Below are 20621 nucleotides of genomic sequence, written 5' to 3'. Positions count from 1 at the left end.
AGGAGATGTTTGTCTTTTTAACGATATTTAAAAAAAAACAGCTGCTTTATTTGTTTAGCTATGAGAGAATGAACTCGTTTACCTTTAGTAACTGTGCAAATCTCCTCTGGCATATGTGCCCAGGACGAGACTCACTGGGCATGCTCAGGAAATGACATAATTCTACAGGATAATAGAACACAGGCCTGACAGTAACTGATACCTTACTGGAGGACATGAGCATATTTTAAACAGATGTCTGTGGATTACATTTGCTGAATTGAGAGGAACATTTGAACTGGAATACAGAAGATAAATAGAAAAAAATAACTATGTTATGTCGCAACTGAGAGGCCATTAGAAATGTATATGAAATGTGCTATTGTCAGTCCCGCACAAAAATAATTAAATAAAAAAGGTGATATATGTATAAGCCATTTTTACACATCTAATAAAAGGATATATATGTAAAAGACACATTAGTCTGAAAATACTCGTATGTTTTATGAACTGTATAAACTATATTGGGACACTTGGGTTGTTATTAAAAAAATAAAATATGGAATCTTAAAACTGAAGTATGTAACTTTTGAGTGTTAAAATACTTCTATCCCAACGTAATATGCAGAGACATCTATAAGTAAGCCATTCATAAATACGTTTTCTCAAAAGCTGTAAACACAGTTTCTCTGTGCCTATAAAAAGACCTGTTTGTTTTGAGGGACCCGCGTAGACCCGCCCCAACAACATTACTCAACCAATGGCATGGACTATCTGACTGCAGAAGGGGGTGTTTACACAAAGTCGTTTTGAAAACATTATTTTTGCAATTCCATTCAGTGTTGCTAGAGTCACAGAAATTGCATACTTCAGCTTTAATTCACACTTCAAGGAATGTTCCATGTTGAGTACAAGTTAAATTCAATTGACAGCATTTGCAGCATAATGCTAATTAACAAAAAAAAAAAAACACAAAAAAAAATATATAAATTTTGCCTCGTCCCTCATCTAAATTTTATTAGTCAAATTTTATCATTAAATTTTACAATAAATGCTGCTTGCTTTGAATAGGGCTAGTCTATTTAGCCTATTCACCTTATTCAGCTCCGCCCCTTTTCTGGGCTCCGCTTTTCCGAATTTTGTCATCTAGCTTCCTGTTTGTATTGAAGCTACTAAGAAGAGTCAATCAAAATGGATTAAGTGTGGGAGTACAGAAAGTATTTTTCACCAAGAGACTGGCCATAGGGAGAACCGGAACTTTTTCCGGTGGGCCGGCCACGAAACGGGGCCGAATAGCAGAACAACCCCATTCAGACTTTTACATTTTCTAAACTTAACCCCCATACAGTATCATTCCTCATTCACAAGGGCTTCTATGCCCCCATACTTACTCTCTGAATGTGGCAAAATATAAAAATAATTTAAATGTTAAAATTATATTCAGTCATTATGCTTCAAAACAAACGGATGATCTTTTAACATTCATATCCAACTGCACTTGATTGGTAAACTCTATTTCAATATTTTGGTGAAAGTTCTCTCAGATACCACTGCTTTGGGATGCCAATGCAGTTTTGTAGACTATTTACGATTTTTTTCTTCTACCAATTTTAGCCATATCGCCCAGCCCTAATATAGTCGCAATTAATTATGAAATATTATGCGAGTAATCGCGATTAAAAAAAATCTTCATCAACTGACAGCACTAATATTATTTATCTAACATTTCAAACCTCACAAACTTCTTTTGTTTGAAAAGTGTGTTCGTGTGGTCTTTAAAATAATTCCACTTGCTTTGGTAGTTTGTTTTCTAATGCAATGTCATTTTTGCATTTCCTAAATGCTGCTTTCGTGTCCATTTACTTTTTGGGACCACTGTAACTAAACCGTGAGAACAATACACAGATTTCTTATAATATTGAACACTCAGCATTACAGCTGCAGAACTACTTTATACCACACCAGACATTCCAAACCTTAGTCATTCTACACACACACACACACACACACACACACACACACACACACACACTTTTTCCAGGATTTTCCATCTACGCCCTCTTTAATGTTGTGCTACTTTCTGACAGCTCGTCAGCATTATGAAGCCATTTAACCAGCATTTGGTCTCTTTTCATAAACACAACCATTTTAATATGTATAAAAATGTAATTTTTCACAAAGTTAAGGGGAGTATGAAATTGTGACAACACAGGGTATTTGGGGTGGGTGGGGGGTATATGTTGTCTTTATTAATGGGTGAATCTCAGTAAGAAATGTCTATGTTGTATTTCACCCCAAAGGAAAATAAAAATACAGAAAATACAAAACCACGTTAAAAAATGAAGGTTATATTTAAAAGGTGATTTTCATTACAATGAAATGCATTTTCCCTGTCAAACAACAGCAATATTTGAAAACATTTCATTCTCACTACTGTAATACACTAATAAAAAAAACATCCTGTCTTAAGATGATTCAATTCAATACAACAAATACTGCCATATTTTAATATTTCCAATTATACTTTACAAATGTAATTTGGAAATTGAAACAATGTATCAATATTATTTGCATTACAGCAATAATTAGAAGATTTGTCTACATTAAAGTTTGAATTTTTGGGGTAAAAATATACGTGACAGTTTTTGTGAGATTAACCGCCATGGGTAATAAAATCATCCATACAAAAAAGAAGGGCCACTAAATAAATATTATCCAGGATGTCCTTGTTGAACGCCCCTTAAAAAAAGGACTGTAGTGATATCATTGTACAGTAATAGTATCAGATGATAATACCATGGTACAGTTTGATTCCTACGGTACTTCAAAGTATTGGCATTACCCTCTTGATAGTGTCCAAAAACCATAGTAATACCATCTTACTCTTTTGTTAAGGGTCTGTACTAAGTTGAGCATACCAAATCCCTCCTAACTGATATTCAGCAGGAGAATAACTATCTATTACAACGTGAAAGTTGCATGGACCCTAAGCAAAATAATTAGCTGATTGGATACAAGGAAGCTCCTTTCTACAAGAAACCCTCTTTATGTGGCAGAAGATCATGATCTTATCTTCTATTGCCATGGTGACAGCGGTGGTGGCGAATGTCAGAAGGAATGCTCATTTTGGAAGCTCTTCAATGATCACCCTGGTTACAGAGTTCCATCCCGTTGACGCATCACCACGTGGGTAGTCAGCACAGGTGCCCACCCATATACCAACATCCACCAGACCGGCCTGGATCCCTTCACAGAGCCCCTCAACTGATGGAAACAACACAAGCAACAGCAGCCATCAATATCAAATATTAGAACAGTGCACCTTTTTATATCTGAAAAATATTTCTTTAAACATACTATTATTCTCCCCAATTTGAAATTCCCAATTCCCCTAGGTCCTCGTGGTGGCGAAGTGACTCGCCTCAATCCGGATGGCAGAGGACGAATCCCAAACCACAAACCCGCGCATCTTATTACGTGGCTTGTTGAGCGCGTTACCGTAGAGACGTAGCACGTGTGGAGGCTTCTACTGTCCACAGAATCCATGCACAACTCACCACGCACCCTGCCGAGAGTGAGAACCACACTCTGGAGGCCAGTGGTGGCTCAGCGGTTAAGGCTCTGGGTTACTGACCGAAAGGTCAGGGCAAGGACCTTGACCCTATCTGCTCCAGGGGCACTGTTTCATGGCTGACCCTGCGCTCTGACCCCAGCTTAGTTGGGATATGCGAAAACAACTGCATTTCATTGGCTCTGTACCTGTACTCTGCACAATGACCATAAAGTTGAATCTTAATCTTGAATCTTAATAGCAACCATGAGGAGGTTACCTCATGTGACTCTACCCACCCTAGCAACTGGGTCACTCAGCACGCCCTGGATTCGAACTCACGACTCCAGAGGTGGTAGTCAGCATCAATACTCGCTGAGCTACCCAGGCCCCTTAAAAATATTTCTTAATGGTTCCATTAATTATTATTTTAGTACGTTTGGTATGTTTAGTATTTTTAGGGAATATCTGGTTACCAATGGTTGATTCAAATCACCATTTGCACTTTGGTTCATCTTACATATTATGCATCAGAAGACATTGATACACCACCTAAGTAAATACAAAAAGATCTAACAATATGATAGCATTGTGTGAGGTACAGACTGAAATCTAAACTAATGCTCCACTGCAGCTCTCAAATCTCATTGGGACTTATGCGCATCATTGGTGCATTTGCTTCTTATGACTTATCACATGAATTTGACTTATGTAGCACACGTGTCATATGGACTACTATTATGCTTCTTTTTTGCCCTTTTTGAAGATTGCAAGTTTGAAACACAGTACATTTTCATTTTATGGAAAAGAGCAACGTGAACATTCTGCATAGCATCTTTTTTGTTTCATGAAAAAAGCGATGAAAGTCATAAAGGTTTGGAAATCCATGAGTGTGTAAATGAGCACAGAATTGTTTTGGTGAACTATTCCTTTAGTTCAGTTGCTACATTTTGAAAATTGTGCACAAAATCCTTGCATGCTAGTTAAAATCAAGTTGTTATATCTTGAGAAATGTTGAAGCTCTTTGTAGTAAGTTAAGTGTAGGGGGTGTGCTGCGAGCAACCACACACAGCTCTCAAATTCTTTTGGTCTCTCTGTAATTGCAGCATAGATGCTTCTGAAAATGGCAAAACTGCTTTCAACCACACAAAAAAGACAAAGAATCCATGGGACAAAGAAATTTGTGACTGCATGACAGTATCTCTGTTTTCTTTATGGTTATGAAAAATGTTATTTTTATACTGTTTATTGGCAGCAACATGATCATGTGAAAGACAAAATTGACAAGCTAGTTCAAGTGATACACAGTTGTTGCTTTTAATTAAAATGAACAGATTTCAACTATTTATATATTTTTGTATGTGAAGGTCTCATTCAACCTGAAATGGAAACTTTTACCAGGCCTTAATGGTTTATTTTTCAGCACTTTTCTTTGGCCTATTCAATGGAAGTATGACTTGTGAGCAGAATATTTGTATTAGGCATCTCATTACAAGGCAAAGGATTTAACACAATACAGAATTTGAGATGTGCCGAAATTTACACTGTGGTGGGAATTGTCATGACTTCTTCGTGAATATTCTAGTGAGAGTGTGAAAGATGTTTAATGAGACTTTACTTACTAGACATCCACAGTGCTAAAAGTTCCACCCATATATTGATGGTATGAATATTTTAATAAACTGATATTAACTCAGAGTAGCAATAAATATAATTCATCTCCATGTTGTGAGCACATTTTAAGTTTGCTGTACAGATTACTTTGGAAACCACAAAGCCGTACATAGACCTAAATATAAATGTATCTCTTCATAATTGCAGAGTGTGTGATTCACACATGCAGCCATAAAGCAAGCTTCATGGTTTAATTAAAAGCCTTTTATAACATCAAGGAATCTGTAACAAAATACTTTATGATCACATTATTTTCATCTTGTAGTTACTGAAATTCTTGGTTGCATTTTATATTTCTTTTTTAACAGTTTTATAACACCTGTAATCTTTATTGCACTCTTGAATTAAAAATATGTACAATCCTTTCACATTATCTAATTTTATTAGATCCCTCCAGAAAATATGTTGCAAACAACATAACACGATTTTCTTCACTCAAACTGCACAAATGACACCACAAAACATGCTTGTTTGAAGTTATAAATGGTGTATAAATGTTACCTGTGGACGTCCTGTGTATGTTTATGGTGGAGTTGAGTTCAGGGCTGCCCTGGTCCAGGTAAATGATTGATTCTATAGGTAACGGTCCGGTGCATTCGGCTCCATTAAAAGTGAAGTACCAGCGCTGACAGCAAGCCGTTTTACACTTCAACCTGAGAGAACCGCTGAACAGCACACGCAGAGCACTGTCTGTACGCCGCTTAGTGAACGTGCACTCCTGTGACACAAAAATCAAGACATGGTCCAATGTTTAACCTCTGACCAGTGAATGATCGCTTGAAACCTGTTATGAATCTGGGTAATATTTCACAAAAAAAATATAATGTACTTACAGAAAATGAGGCAGATTTTAGGAACATCAAGGTGTTTTGCACTGTGACATTAAAACCTGCACATTTTTGACACATCAGATTTGAACTGCAGAAAGCAGGACTAATACAAATGTGTCTCTTATAAGGTCTGACTAGTGGTCCTTTTTTCAAGTCTTCTGAAGCCATATGATAGCTTTGATGCCTGATATACTTCTGGAGAAGTTCTTCTTTGTTTACAACAGCTGAGCAACAGTATACTGTTTGCAAACTTCAGACACCCACCACACCGCTGTGGGAGACTTTAGAAGGACATTTAAATATGAGGATGCTCAGTAAAACTTTAACTAATGTGACATTAAAATGTGTTGCACTGCCTCATTCTATGAGTAAAATTCACATGAAGTCAGTAAAAGAAGCTGTTTTAACCACTCAATTATTAATTAAAATAATATATGCAGTGAATGTGTGTAATTTGTCTTGTTTACATTCTGAATTCATAAAGCTAATGTGCTAATAGGCGATAATATGTGCTGGTTACACGCTGCTATTTTAATTTATAATGAAAGTGATACTACTGCAAAGACGGGTGTATAAAAGAGTGTTAATGTGCAAAATACAGACAAACGAATGATGGCTTATTTTACTTTGGGCAGACGTGTGAATGGCTTTTGCTACAGATGACACACGAGTGAAGCAGCATATCAGAGATAATGGGCACTTAAGAGTATCTGAGTAGATTTGATTCCTTTTGAAGACTAATTTAACAAAACAAATGCATCACATATTCTTGGAAAATGTCTCTATGTGAAAGATCGTACAGATGTAGGAAAATTTGCACCAGCCCGCTAATAACTGCACACCGGTGTGTGTACATATTGACTGATCTTAACTGACTGAATGCTGTGAATGAGAATTAGCTGCTGACCTCAAAGTAGGTGGAGCTCCAGGTCACACATAACGATGACGTGGACCAATGGTAGTAAAAAGGCGTTTCGCAGCTGGTAACAAGATTTGCTAAATGTTCACTCAGGCGAGCTGTTACGAACCACCGAAACGAACCCGAAAACAGATTTTTTTTTAAAAGACCTCACACCTGTTCATTTTTTGATTTTGTATGAAGTATATCTAGGCCTTTAGAAGACTTGCAATAAACAACATAAGGTATTTTAAAGCCTGGACATTTTGCAAAACATCTTCCTTTGTCTTCCATGGAAGAAAAATCATTAATATGGGTTTCAACAGTAGATGACACACTAATATGAATAACATGAGTTGAATAGCACTTTGTACATCATTCTTACAGCTATTTTGCCCAGGTCAATCCCATAGTTTAGAGAGTTCCAAGCACACTGTTTGAAGTTTGGCTTCCAGGGATCTTCAAACCTCTCCGTCACACACTCTCCCTTCTCCCCTTTAAGTCCGTCTCTCCCAGGGATTCCTGGAGTGCCTGGAATGCCGTTTATCCCTGGATTACCATCCCGACCCTGTATTCCAGGTGGGCCCTGCACGCATGAGTGGTACTGATGACAAAAACATGAAGAACAGACAATGACCATTCCAGCTCATTTCAGTCTTTTTTGCCATGTTAGCGAGAATGCCACTGATTCACTTTGATGCATAAGCTAATGTAGATGGGAGAGTACCATGACTCTGATCTATGACATGGACACATTTCTGCAGAAATGATAAAGAAAACCTAAAACTGGCCGCAAAATGTGTGCAAAAAAAATCCCCTGACCACAGTCACAGCCTGCATCGCTTAAATTACGGACTGACACAATACAGATGTTGCTTACTGGATTCATGACATAAGGAATTCTCAAGGGATTTTGTATTTAATAAAACAAAATGTTGCTGTCTGTGAAGAAAAGGTAAAAAAAAAATGTTGATTATATATATATATATATATATCACATTAATTATAAATAAAAGAATATATTAAAACTAGAATATATACAGTACACTGCATTTATAATTGTTTATTACACAATACAATTTATGAATTAGTCTTTGTCAGAATTCTTGTGTTTGCTTTAATTATCCACTGATCCACTATCTTGGGGTTTTCCAGTTATTATTTTTTCCATTGTCATGTTGGGGGGTTTACAGACCAAGCCCATTTCTCATGAGTTCGATGAGTTATACCTATGTGCAAATGTCAGTGTGACATAAAAACCCAAAAGAGAATTGGTGCTGTGGTTTGTTTGCAAAAATTGTAGAAAGTATTTTCTTTGTTCAAATAGGTATTACTCACTTCCTCACATGAAAAGAAGCCAGCCAAAAGCAACAAAGCTTTTAATACACTAATATAGGTAGCTGACAGGTCAGATTAAATATGAAACGGCTGTCTCGATCACACTAGGCCATTGTGGATATGAACAAAACTTTAGGTCAAGAATATTTCACCACTTTCCAATCCCAGTGAGCAGCTGACTGAATCAGATGAAATGCATCAAATGAAACTCCTATTTAGAGTGTTATCAAAGTTTTAGTCATATCATTATTTGCGTATAGCGACAAACATTGTGAGGGTTGTGGTTGATGTGTCCCTATGATACATAATATGATTATTTCTTCTTAAGAGTCACTCGAGTGAAAACCGTTGAGATATATGAATCATGTAAGTGAATAATTTGGTTCGTTTCAATGAACCGCTTCAAAACATTGATTCACTGAGTTGGGATCCCAGAAATCCCCTTGCGTCATCAAATATTTATTTAGTAAAATAATTGTGTTTAAGACTGTTTTTTATTAAGTTACATAGATTGTGATATATTGCGTTTTGATGTTTCCATCATTCCATCTACCTTAGTTTAATTCCCAAATTAATCGCAATAGAGCGATTTACAAACGCTCAAAGAACAATTCTTTCACGATTTGATTCGGACTACAAATTGTTCAACACAATATGGACACAATGTAGTTTCACTGGCTCTTCAAAGTGAATGAAAGTTTTATTTCTTGAAACAAATTGCAACAATACAACTAAATACCTCAATCTACTTAACTATCATCCCTATTCTTTTAATTAAAGGAATATTCCAGGTTCAATACAAGTTAAAGGGATAATTCACCCAAAAATGAAAATACAGTCAATGTTTAGTCACTGTGTTGTTATAACCCCATTTGACTTACTTTCTTTTTCTTAACACAAAGGGAGAAACTGTGAAAAGATTTTGTGCTCAGTGATGTCATACAATGACAGTTTATGGTGACCAAATCTTCAAGCTTCAAAAGCACGCAAAAATATAATTCTGAAGTCTAATAAATTATTCCATGAGACTCATGATTGTTATGAAAGCATACGATAAGATTTGGTGCGAAACAAACCGAAACCTAATGTATTATTAAGTGAAACTCTTGACCGACCATTGATCTACTGTGCATGTTCATGATAGGGCACGAAAGCAAGATCACGCAATACTCGCTTACGACATGGGGCCTTCAAGCACAAACCGGTTTCGTTTATCTAAAAACAGGTTCGCTACAGCAATACCGACAACAGAACACAACACATCTGCACAAATACCAGAGAACAGAACTTACAAAAAATGTCTGATGAGTTTGTAGGAGAAGAGTTGATACATTTCTATGCCCAGCCTTACTTGTTTGAGTCCTCATTCAAAGAGAGAGATGGAGTAGGCAGGAATTTAGTCACCTCTACTTCATTCTGAACCGGTGAGTTTTTGTGATAGACCTGATAATGAGACCTCCGCAAAAACATCCTCGGCCAAAATGAAGTAGTTCATGAGATGCTGATATATGTTATGAGAAAGTTTTTGGACCACTGCCAACTCACAGCGGACAGAGTTACCCGCACAATGCAAAAAATAAGGGATTGACAGAATGTACCGTCACTTGTCACTGCTGGTTAGGACAAAACTCTGATTAACATAGAAAATAGGCTGCCTGTAGTCTCCTCTATGTTTCCTTTTGATTTTGGAGTACGCTGAAAAAAAAAAGTCTGGGCATAGAAATGCATAAATTCTTCGACTACAAACTCTTCAGACATGTTAAGTAAGTTCTGTTCTCTGGTTTTTGTGCAGCTGTGTTGTGTTCTATTTTCACTATCATGGTGGCAGACCTGTTTTTATATAAACAATTTCTCTCTTTGTGTTAAGAAAAAAAAAAGTAATAGAGGGTTATAATAAGGTATGGGTGAACAATCCCTTTAAAAGTTGCTTGTAAGCGATTTTTGCCCATCTAGAATTTCCGCAAGCTGTTATTAGCCATGCCCCCTCTTTCCAAAACACTGCACTCCAAAAATACCAAATGAGCTTTATTGAGCAGATGCAGTAGTAAAAGACAACCGCAGCAAAATAGCGCCATTAACTGACAACTGTTCTGAACAACATGACATTAAAATGGCATTAAGCCTTTATAATTCCCTGCAACTACATGAGAATGCTCAAAATGATTCACATTCTCCAAAAAAAAATTTTTTAAAGTCCCAGAGACCGCGACCCATGGACACATTTGTGTTTGCCGTTTACACAGCCTAGTGATGTCACAGAGACCAGCACAACACTTATTTCAGTAATATCTTTCAGGGAGTAGGAAGATTTTTGCATACCATTCCATGAAAAATAAATAAACAGATTTAACCTTTGAGCTCAATCGACAGCATTTGTGGCACAATGTTGTTAAACACAAAAAATTTATTTCAAATTTTCAAAACAAGCATGATGTTTATGTCTTATGGCTATATTTTTAAAACAGTGAGTATTTTAACATTTATGTATTGTCCCCATTCACTTCCATTGTACAGTTAACGTTAGAAGTTTACACGCACTTAGGTTGAAGTAATAAAATTACATTTTTTTAACCACTCCACATATTTCATATTAGCAAACTATAGATTTGTTAAGTAATATAGTACATCTACTTTGTGCATGGCATAATTAATTGATTATATCACAATTCTAGTGGGTCAGAAGTTTACATACACCAAGTTAACTGTGCCTTTAAGCAGCTTAGAAAATTCCAGAAAATTATATCAAGCCTTTAGACAATTAGTCGATTAGCTTCTGATAGGAGGTTTACTGAATTCGAGGTGTACCTGTGGAACTCAGAAAAAAATTGGGGACCGCCACAAGTCTGGTTCAACCTTGGGAGCAATTTCTAAACGCCTGAAGGTACCACGTTAATCTGTACAAACACCATGGGACCATGCAGCTATCATACCACTCAGCAAGGAGACACATTCTGTCTCCTACAGATTAATGTAGTTTGGAGAAAAATCTGCAAATCAGTCCCAGAGCAACATCAAAGGACCTTGTGAAGATGCTGAAGGAAACAGGTAGACAAGTATATATATCCACAGTGAAACAAGTCCTAAATCAATATAACCTGAAAGGCTGCTCATCAAGGAAGAAGTCACTGCTCCAAAACTGCCATAAAAATCCAGACTACAGTTTGCAAGTGCACATGGAGACAAAGATCTTGCCCTTTGGTCTAATGAAACAGATAATGTAACTGTTTGGCCATAATGACCATCGTTATGTTTGGAGGAAAAAGGGTGAAGCTTGCAAGCCGAAGAACACCATCCCAACCGTGAAGCATTGGGGAGGCAGCATCATGTTGTGGGGGTGTTTTGCTGCAGGAGGGACTGGTGCACTTCACAAAATAGATGGCATCATGAGGAAGGAAAATGATGTGGATATATTGAAGCAACATCTCATGACATCAGCCAGGAAGTTAAAGCTCATTGCAAATGGGTCTTCCAAATGGAAAATGACACCAAGCATACCTCCAAAGTTGTGGCAAAATGGAGTGGCCATCACAAAGCCCTGACCTAAATCCAACAGAAAATTTGTGGACAGAACTGAAAAAGTTTGTGCGAGCAAGAAGACCTACAAACCTGACTCAGTTACACCAGTTCTGTCTGGATGAACAGTTCAAAATTCCAGCAACTTATTGTGAGAATCTTGTGGACGGCTACCCAAAACATCTGACCTGAGTTAAACAATTTAAAGGCAATCCTATCAAATACTAACAAAGTGTATGTAAACGTCTGATCTCACTGGGAATGTGATTAAAGAAATAAAAGCTGAAATAAATAATTCTCTCTACTATTATTCTGACATTTCACATTCTTAAAATAAATTAGTGATCCTAACTGACCTAAGACAGGGAATGTTTCTACAATGAAATGTCAGAAATTGTGGAAAACTGAGTTTAAATGTATTTGGCTAAGGTGTATGTAAACTTTGACTTCAACTGTAAGTGACTCACTGTAACCGTTTTTGCTTCTTTTATTTAAAAGGAAGAACAAGTCAAAATAAATGTTAAAGGTAATTAACATTATACCACAAATGCTGTTGATTGAGCTTAACTTGTATTTACACTAAATATTAATTTATTTGGCTGAATGCTCTTCCCTCCTGACAGCAAGACTATTACAAAATAATAAAAAAGAAAAATTGTAATCATACTAAAATCATCATTAGTAACAATGAGAACAAAAATGCACCCTTCACATTATAAAAGAAAAAGAAAAGTAGAAAGGAAAATTGCACGTTTATATAAATAAGCCTATAATTTAGCAAGTCATTATGCAAATGAAACCCATTTTCCCATCTAGAAATAATGTATCAGTATGGTGCCTTTGCTCTAACTTTGACCTGAGTTTACTGTGGCACATATCTTTTAACCACATGTTCCTTTTATATAGCTTACCTTGTCAGTAAACTCTGCGTCTCTTTGTCGGGCGCTCCTCTCTTTAGCCTTTTGCGTGACACATAAAGGTGAAGTTATCCAAACGCAGATGAGGAACTGAACAAACAGACTGCCCATATTGCTGTACAGCTGAAGCGGTTCACAGTGAATGTGCGCCTGCCTGGTCTCTCTGAACAATCTTTACTAGCCAACAATGGTTTTCTATGAGAAACACAGTTGTCTTCCTCCAGGGGGCGCTTTACAGCTCAGACAGATGACTCCTCCATGGACGCTTTGATGCGTTCACGTCATGTCGGAATTACTGTAATTACCTATGGCAACTCGGAGCCGTTCACGTCCTCAGACCGCTTGTAAATTATTCGTTTCTATGGTAACACTAATAACGCCAAAACGGTCTTGTTGTTGATAATAGTAAAATGTTTACCACTTCATTAGTTTTGCTTTTGATAAATGTTTAAGAGCAAAAGAAAATGCTCCAGGCATGAATAGCATAATAAAATAGCATATTAAATATGTTCACAAACTTCAACTGTTGATGCCATCTTGGATCTTTTGACATGACGTCACGAGCTTTCATTGAAATCCGATTGTATTTACTCTTGCTCTATGCAGAAGTGAAGTCTAAATCTTGTAATTACGGAACGCACCACTATTTACAGACCTGTTATCACACGTTTCCGCCTTCTTAAACAACGTAAATGTAGCACAAATTAAAAATATATATATAGTGTAAAATTATTACATTATACTGTATTAGCCTGGAATTCGTTTTGTGAGTGCCCACAAAGGATACACCTTATACTGCTGACAAACGTGACCTCCGGATTGCTGTTGGAGCAAACAAGTAAGTAAAACTGGCTGTGATCCCCCATTTACCACCATTCAAGTTTAACCAACTATGACGACTTCCGTTCGATGGACGCGGACCTGAGACGCATCAAAGGCTGTGTGTCTCGTTTCGAAGGCTGCGTCCTCCGGGATTGCATTTGTTGGCCGCTCACACAACCCACAATTCTTTGCTTCAACAGAAAGTAACATAATTTGTATGAAAACATGACACCAATTTGCCCATAAATATGATGCTAGTAACATTAAATCCCAAGTTGATGTACCTCAGTAGATGGGAGTATATAATATGCATAATTAAAGTAATATATAATAAAAATAAAGTAGGCCTATTATAGACTAAAAGTACACCTGAAAAATCATATCTCTCCTAAATTTGACCTCATACATTCCCTTCCAAAGGGACTTTGTTCCCTTCTCATTCAAAGCACTCATGCTTGTTAAAATGTTGCTTTGCAATGCAATAATGTTACATTATGTTTCCGTTTGTCCTACGAAGGCCGTCTTGTTTAAATGAGGCTTGTTTCAAAGAAGGACGCTCTGTATACTGCAGCTAGCATAGCTAGCACGCAGCCTTCGAAAGGAGTCAGTCCACTGTCAGCCATCTTTGGAATGCTCTCGGTAGGCTATTTCCAATATGCCATCATCTCATTTCAGCGAGTAAACATTAATCATTCAGTAATCGGTTTTATATCTGAAAATCTGCATTTACATCCCTACAACACAAACATCCTATGTAACTCTGAAAGAAACACTAGAGCATTTTCATCTGGATAGAGATTACACTTACTCTTTTTGTCTTTGTTGAATTTAATTTATGTTGTGTTGCCCCTTAGTTTTGTTTTAATTTATTTTCTGTTACATTTAAATTTGTATTTGTACTGTTCATGTCAAATGTTTGAAAACTTGTTGAATTGTTTTGTATTTTTGAAATTCATTTGAAAAAACAAACATTTTGGGCATACTAAAATGGCTGCTCTAACACTTCCGGTGGCTTCACCTCCTGCTGGCAGTTTAACGTTGCGTCAGCGATTCAGTTATACATTTTATTGTAAAAACTACTGTATTGTCTTTTAAAAGGTGTTAAGAAGCTCATCTACAAACAAAAATAAAAAGGTGAAATAGGACATTCTTGTCTAATGTGACTAGTGATGTTTTTATTGGAGTGGTGGTGGCGTAGTGGGCTAAAGCACATAACTGGTAATCAGAAGGTCGCTGGTTCGATCCCCACGACCACCACCATTGTGTGCAAGGCACTTAACTCCAGGTTGCTCCGAGGGGGATAGTCCCTGTAATAAGTGCACTGTAAGTCGCTTTGGATAAAAGCGTCTGCCAAATGCATAAATGTAAATGTTTTTATACAGGGTCTATACAGTATTCAAAATTTTTTGACCAAAGGCAAATCGCCTTAAAGCATCATACATTAAAGCACACTCTAGGGGGACTGGGTAGCTCAGCGAGTATTGACGCTGACTACCAACCCATGGAGTCGCGAGTTCCAATCCAGGCCATGCTTAGTGACTCCAGCCAGGTCTCCCAAGCAACCAAATTGGCCCGGTTGCTAGGGAGGGTAGAGTCACATGGGGCAACCTCCTCGTGGTCATGATTAAGTGGTTCTCGCCCTCAATGTGGCGCGTGGTAAGTTGTGCGTGGATCGCGGAGAGGAGCATGAGCCTCCACATGTTGTGAGTCTCCGAGGTGTCGTGCACAGCGAGCCATGTGATAAAATGAGCGGGTTGACTGTCTCAGAAGAGGAGGCAACTGAGACTTGTCTTCCACCACCCGGATTGAGGTGAGTAACCGAGCCACCACGAGGACCTACTTAGTAGTGGGAATTGGGCATTCCAAATTGGGAGAAAAGGGGATACATTTAAAAAAAAGATTTTTGTAGAATGCCTTGTAGAAATCTAAAAACAAAATAAGTGCATCATCATTAACTATCTAACAAGAGTAATCTAAAAGATCTAAAACAAGATTGTAAAGCAGTCAAAGTCATTATGTTAAGAGTGTTAACACTAAGTCTTGGGGGAAATCTATCTAAATGAAAATCGGATGCCTCATTAAAATCCCCTCCCGCAGTAAATGCAGCTGAAGAAAATTTCAGATTTAAAGCAGAACGTTTTGTAGACAAACTTTAGAGAAGAATACTGTTCAAATTAGATTTGTTGAAACCATAAATATTACATAAACGCCTCAGTAATGATGCTGAGAAATTTACCTTCACTTTATGTGCCAGAGAAACTAGCACGCAGTCATATTAAGTGTACTTCATTCATAAATACTCAAGATCTTGCCTTCAAGCTGTAGACATACTGAAATGCCATTGTGCTCATGAAACTCCAAGAGACAACACAAAGTCATTAAAAATATCTCTGTACGACACCTCTGACCATATTCTCATCATTCACTCATCATGTTATTGTTAAGGTGAGCAGATTTTTTGAGTGTTAAACCGGGATGGGGGAAGGGGTGCCACTATATTTATAAACATTAGCGATCCACCGATTTGGGTTTTTTAATGGCCGATGCCAATGCCGATATACAGAGAACAAGATGGCTGATAGGCCGATACAATTATTTTAATATAATAAATAACATAAACATAAAATTGCGAAAAATAAAATTATTTAGTACTATTTACTCAAACATTAACTTTGTTCAAAATTAGAAAAAATATGTAATTGTATTTTAAATGGCAGATAGCAGTTTCTTTTGATTTCTGTTTAGTCATCAAATTTTAGTAATTTATTTGCACATGAAGAAATTGATAATTTATTAGGAAGAAGTAACAATACACAGAGTAGGAAGAAATAACAGTACACAGAGTAGTCCAGCAACCATGGAGGGCATGCCACGTTATCAATTTCATTTTCACAAAAAATTCTGAATCAAACCAATTTTACATATAGTGAGTAAAACATTTACTCATAGTGCACATGAAGCACTTTTACTCTAAAGTTGCACACTTCCTGTGCGGATCCAGCACAAGCATCAATCTCCTGCCAGTTTAAACGGCCTGGGTCACCTGCTTGGATTTCGCTGACTGTCATGATTTGTGAATCAGAGGAACTTTTGATCCTGATCCTGATCCTGTTTGATTCTGGTTGATGGAATACAAGCTTCACAGGAAGATATTAGATCATTAGATGACGAGAAGAAAACGCTGGATTTTCATGAGGTTCGTGAATCTGTTTAAACGAGATATCTGCATATTTGCAAACAGTATAAAATAGAAGTTTTATTGATATTTGCCTTTTTATCATTAGACAAGACAGTTAAAAGTTACAGGGAACTGTTAAGGAGAGAGAGAGAGAGAGAGAGAGAGAGAGAGCAGAAGCTGCAAGCGCTGCTGCAGCTGCTCTGATATGCGGACTGTTTAAATTACACTGTGTTGCACACCGGTCTATTATTTTAGTAACACGATGGCACGTAATAACAAAACGAACCATGAATGGTCGTTTAAATGTCTCAGTCATTTCATGTGCAAGCAGGCAATTCTCAGTGCCCTGGGCCAAACTGGAAAATGTAGCAGTCAATGCTGATAATTGAAAAAGTCTCTAAGATATATCGGTCGACCACTAATAAACACACACATACACACATATACAGGTGAAAGTGTGCGTTTAATTTTAAATCCATTTTGGTCGACTCTTCTCAGTAGCTTAAATATAAACCGGAAGTTAAGATGACAAAATTCATTAGAGTGGAGCGTGGAAAAGGGGTGGGGCTGAATAAGGTAAATTGATTTTAAACAACAATTTAAAAGTAAAATGAGATCAATATTATCAGAGATTATTTAGCAGTGATTGGCCACTTCTTAAAATAAATGGAAGAAATTGGAACGTCCAACGGCAGCCAACAGTCAACATATAGAAAGTAGAAAGGAAGTCCCACCTTACAGGTGAAAGAGCCAATCATCAACCACAAGTCGAGAAAATTGTGTTTATTAGTGTAATCTGAGGTAAAGCACAATTTAAGATACCAGCATTGTCAGATTTGACATCTGATTTGAAATATGTCTTTTGATCGTAATCTTGACCAACCATTTAGGAGATTTCGGTCTTTTCCCTTTCAAGTATATAGGAGCTGCACTGGCATGAATGGAATAGCCTCCAGAGAGCATTCCAAAAATGGCAGATAGTGGACTGACTTGCTAGAAAGACTTTGAAATTATTTAGACCCTCCGAACCTGACCAATAGGCCTTTTTCACACTTCTGCATTTCTCGCTTCCAGGGTTGCCCCTCTCAGGGTAAACTTCACCACTGAAATGCGAGCAAAATCTGCTGAAATAAAAATGAAATTAAATAGCATGTAAATGTTTGAGCACATAAACTCAAAGCAGACTGCGGCCTGAATAGATTAATCATTTGGAAAAAAATGATAAATAACTTCAGTGTATATCATGTTGTGACTTGTTGGAAAACAGACCATACAGAAGAGGTAAGAAGCATTATTAGAGGCAAGTGTAAACATCAGCAGTAGCCGCAAAACCATAGCGGAATGAAGTGACACAAGGGGTCTTCCTTGGGAGCCTCGCGTACCTCTGAACTTGAGAAAAGGCCAATGAGAAATTGGCAGACTGAATTTGCATGTCCCACCCCCGGACATACAGGTATAAAGGGAAGCAGGCGTGTGTCTGTCAATCAGGTTTTTGCACTGAGGAGCCGAGAATAATGTACGGCCGTTTACTTTGGTAGGTCTAGCGTCGTGACAGAAGGGACACAAAGTCTCGTTCCCTCCCTCAGGGAATGGAGGTTACAACAGTAACCGTGTTGATTGAAGTGACACAAGGGGTCCTGTTCAAAAGCGCCATGCACTAGACCGTGTTACGTGAACTGCTGACTGAGCTGGGCCCTGGTTGAGGCGGAGCTGCCTGTTGCTTGTACGCAGGGGGACGCCCTCTGCGGGCAGATGGGTCGCGGACCGTGCTGGGGTGGCGCCGCAGCATGATGTGCGAGATCGCTTCCGTCTGCCTCCTTACCGCTGAAGACTGCTGGGCGAAGTCTTCGATGGTGTCGCCGAAGAGGCCAAGCTGGGAGATGGGGGCATTGAGAAAGCGAACCTTGTCAACGTTGCGCATCTCGATCACGTTCAGCCATATGTGATGTTCCCGGACCACGAGGGTGGCCATCCCCTGCCCGAGTGCCTGCACTGTGACCTTTGTGGTTCTGAGAGCGAGGACGGTGCAGAGCGTAGTTCCTGTGGCACGTCGGGATCAGGACTAACCAAGTGCAGATCTTTAAGTGCCTTGGCTTGCTGGACTTGCAGGTGAGCCATGGCATGCAGGGCGGAGGCGGCCTGTCCAGTGGTGCTGTAGGGCTTTCGAAGTCAGTGACGATGTCATCCTACAGGCCTTGGAGGGGAGTACCGGACGATCCCGCCAGGTGGTGGCGTTTTCAGGGCGCAGGTGGAACACAACCAACCTATCCACCTGGGGGACCTCCGTGTACATGTGGGCCGCCCCACCGTCAAGTGTAGCGAGAGCGGATGAGCGAGGAGGTCGGATCTGGGTAGTAAAATGTGCCGTCCACGACCTCATCAGCTCGTCATGCACTTCCGGGAAGAACGGAACCCGGGGGGTGCGCGGCTATGAGCGGCACCCTGACCCGAGGAACCGATCGACTAGCTGTGAGGGGTGAGGGGGGGGACGGAAGTTTCCAGTCCAGCCTCGCACTCACTGCGGCCCAGCATTGCCTTGGCTATGTTCTCGCACTGAGAACATGAACCATTCATAAAACGCTGCCTGCGTGTGATCGCAGCCCAGGCACTTGAGGCAGATTGACCTTCAGATGGAACTACAGGAAGTACACAGAGGCGGAAAGACATCTTTAAAAAGACACGTCCTGAAAAGGACGTTCAACGCCTGCTGTGTATTGCTCTTTTGTGAGTGAAAATAAACTCTGGGGAGAAAAGTCTTTTAGACAGAAGCGCTGTCGAAGCACCCAGGGGCGTGAACTGCACAGCATGCAGAGAGAGAGAAAACGCTTCTGGAAATGCGCCGTAGATCCAACAGCAGTGCTCTGCCAACAGAGGTGAGTGGAACAGTAGTGAACTTCAGCTTACTGCTGCACAACCGCTCGGCTCTGAAGAAATAATCTGACTGACAGACACACGCCGCTTCCCTTTATACCCGTACGGTACATGCAAATTCAGTCTGCCAATTTCTCATTGGCCTTTTCTCAAGTTCAGAGGTATGCGAGGCTCCCAAGGAAGACCCCTTGTGTCACTTCATTCGACACAACGTTGAGTTAGTGACAGAAGGGGAAGTAGCTTTTCCCTCCGGCGACATAGTTTCTGATTCTTGTGAAAAAGGCTAATTAGAGGCAACTTCAGGCCCGCTAAGCGGAGTGTTAATGGTAAAGTGTTTCATGATAGTTGCCAATCTTTGCTCTTATTCTATGTGGTCTCTATGGAACAGAAAATATTTTGAAAATAAGCTATTTAAAGGTGGTCTTCAAAATAAATACAAATCGAAACACATGTTTCTATTATAACTCATTTTATTATTAACACAGAAAGAAATTTTATTTTAAGTACACTGCTGTTACAACTGTTGGTTACTTTAAGACATCACTTGTGGATCTATTCCTTTCTAAATAAATGTAGATTTTTTTTTTTTACATCCTAAAATGTAAGCTGAAAAACTTTGTGAATAGTTGTTCCTGAACAAGCAGCCTATTCATTCTGTGAGGGCCCATATGTTATTTTACCTCTCTTGACTTGCAGACACCACAGAGACGGGGACTGTAGAGGGACTCAGAGCACGCCAGAGGCATTTCCCTGTCAACATGCTCTTTACCCTGACTCCACGCCACATATGAAAACACACATTGACCATTTATAATGTTATCTCAGGAAATAGCAAACATTTGCCTTCAAGGGAAATCCATTTGAAGTCATTAAGTCAACATTTATTTATTCTAAGAATGATTAAGAAAGCAACAAAATGTGATTCTGAGACTGAACACATTTTTTTTAGTATTCAGTGCCCACCAATCAAGACTATATCATCAACAGTGAATTACTGGTTTATAATGCAAAGAAAATATATAGTATATGCCCATACATTGCATAATTTAGT

The 20621-nt window shown here is 38.6% G+C and overlaps 1 protein-coding gene across 1 annotated transcript; it reads right to left on the bottom strand.

The window, feature by feature from the left end:
• Positions 1 to 921: 921 nt before the first annotated feature.
• cthrc1a (collagen triple helix repeat containing 1a) lies at positions 922 to 12872 on the bottom strand. Its single transcript, XM_052092902.1, has 4 exons — positions 12694 to 12872; positions 7317 to 7535; positions 5705 to 5921; positions 922 to 3243 (listed from the first exon to the last, which is right to left on the bottom strand). Exons 1-4 carry the CDS (start codon positions 12808 to 12810, stop codon positions 3101 to 3103), a joined length of 696 nt encoding a protein of 231 aa, XP_051948862.1. The 5' UTR covers positions 12811 to 12872; the 3' UTR covers positions 922 to 3100.
• Positions 12873 to 20621: the final 7749 nt, after the last annotated feature.

This window comes from Xyrauchen texanus, chromosome 26, assembly GCF_025860055.1.
Source record: "Xyrauchen texanus isolate HMW12.3.18 chromosome 26, RBS_HiC_50CHRs, whole genome shotgun sequence".
NCBI classification, from domain to species: Eukaryota; Metazoa; Chordata; class Actinopteri; order Cypriniformes; family Catostomidae; genus Xyrauchen; species Xyrauchen texanus.
The sequence above is the reverse complement of the archived record's forward strand: the minus strand, read 5'-3'. Positions and strand labels throughout refer to the sequence as shown.

What these genes read in the sequence shown, in the direction of transcription:
- cthrc1a (XM_052092902.1), bottom strand. Translation starts at nt 12,810, where the DNA reads ATGGGCAGTCTGTTTGTTCAGTTCCTCATCTGCGTTTGGATAACTTCA. An exon ending in ACGCAGAGTTTACTGACAAG is followed by an intron (nt 7,536 to 12,693) that starts GTAAGCTATATA and finishes TTTTGTCATCAG; the next exon opens with TACCACTCATGCGTGCAGGG. An exon ending in TTGACCTGGGCAAAATAGCT is followed by an intron (nt 5,922 to 7,316) that starts GTAAGAATGATG and finishes TTTGTGTCACAG; the next exon opens with GAGTGCACGTTCACTAAGCG.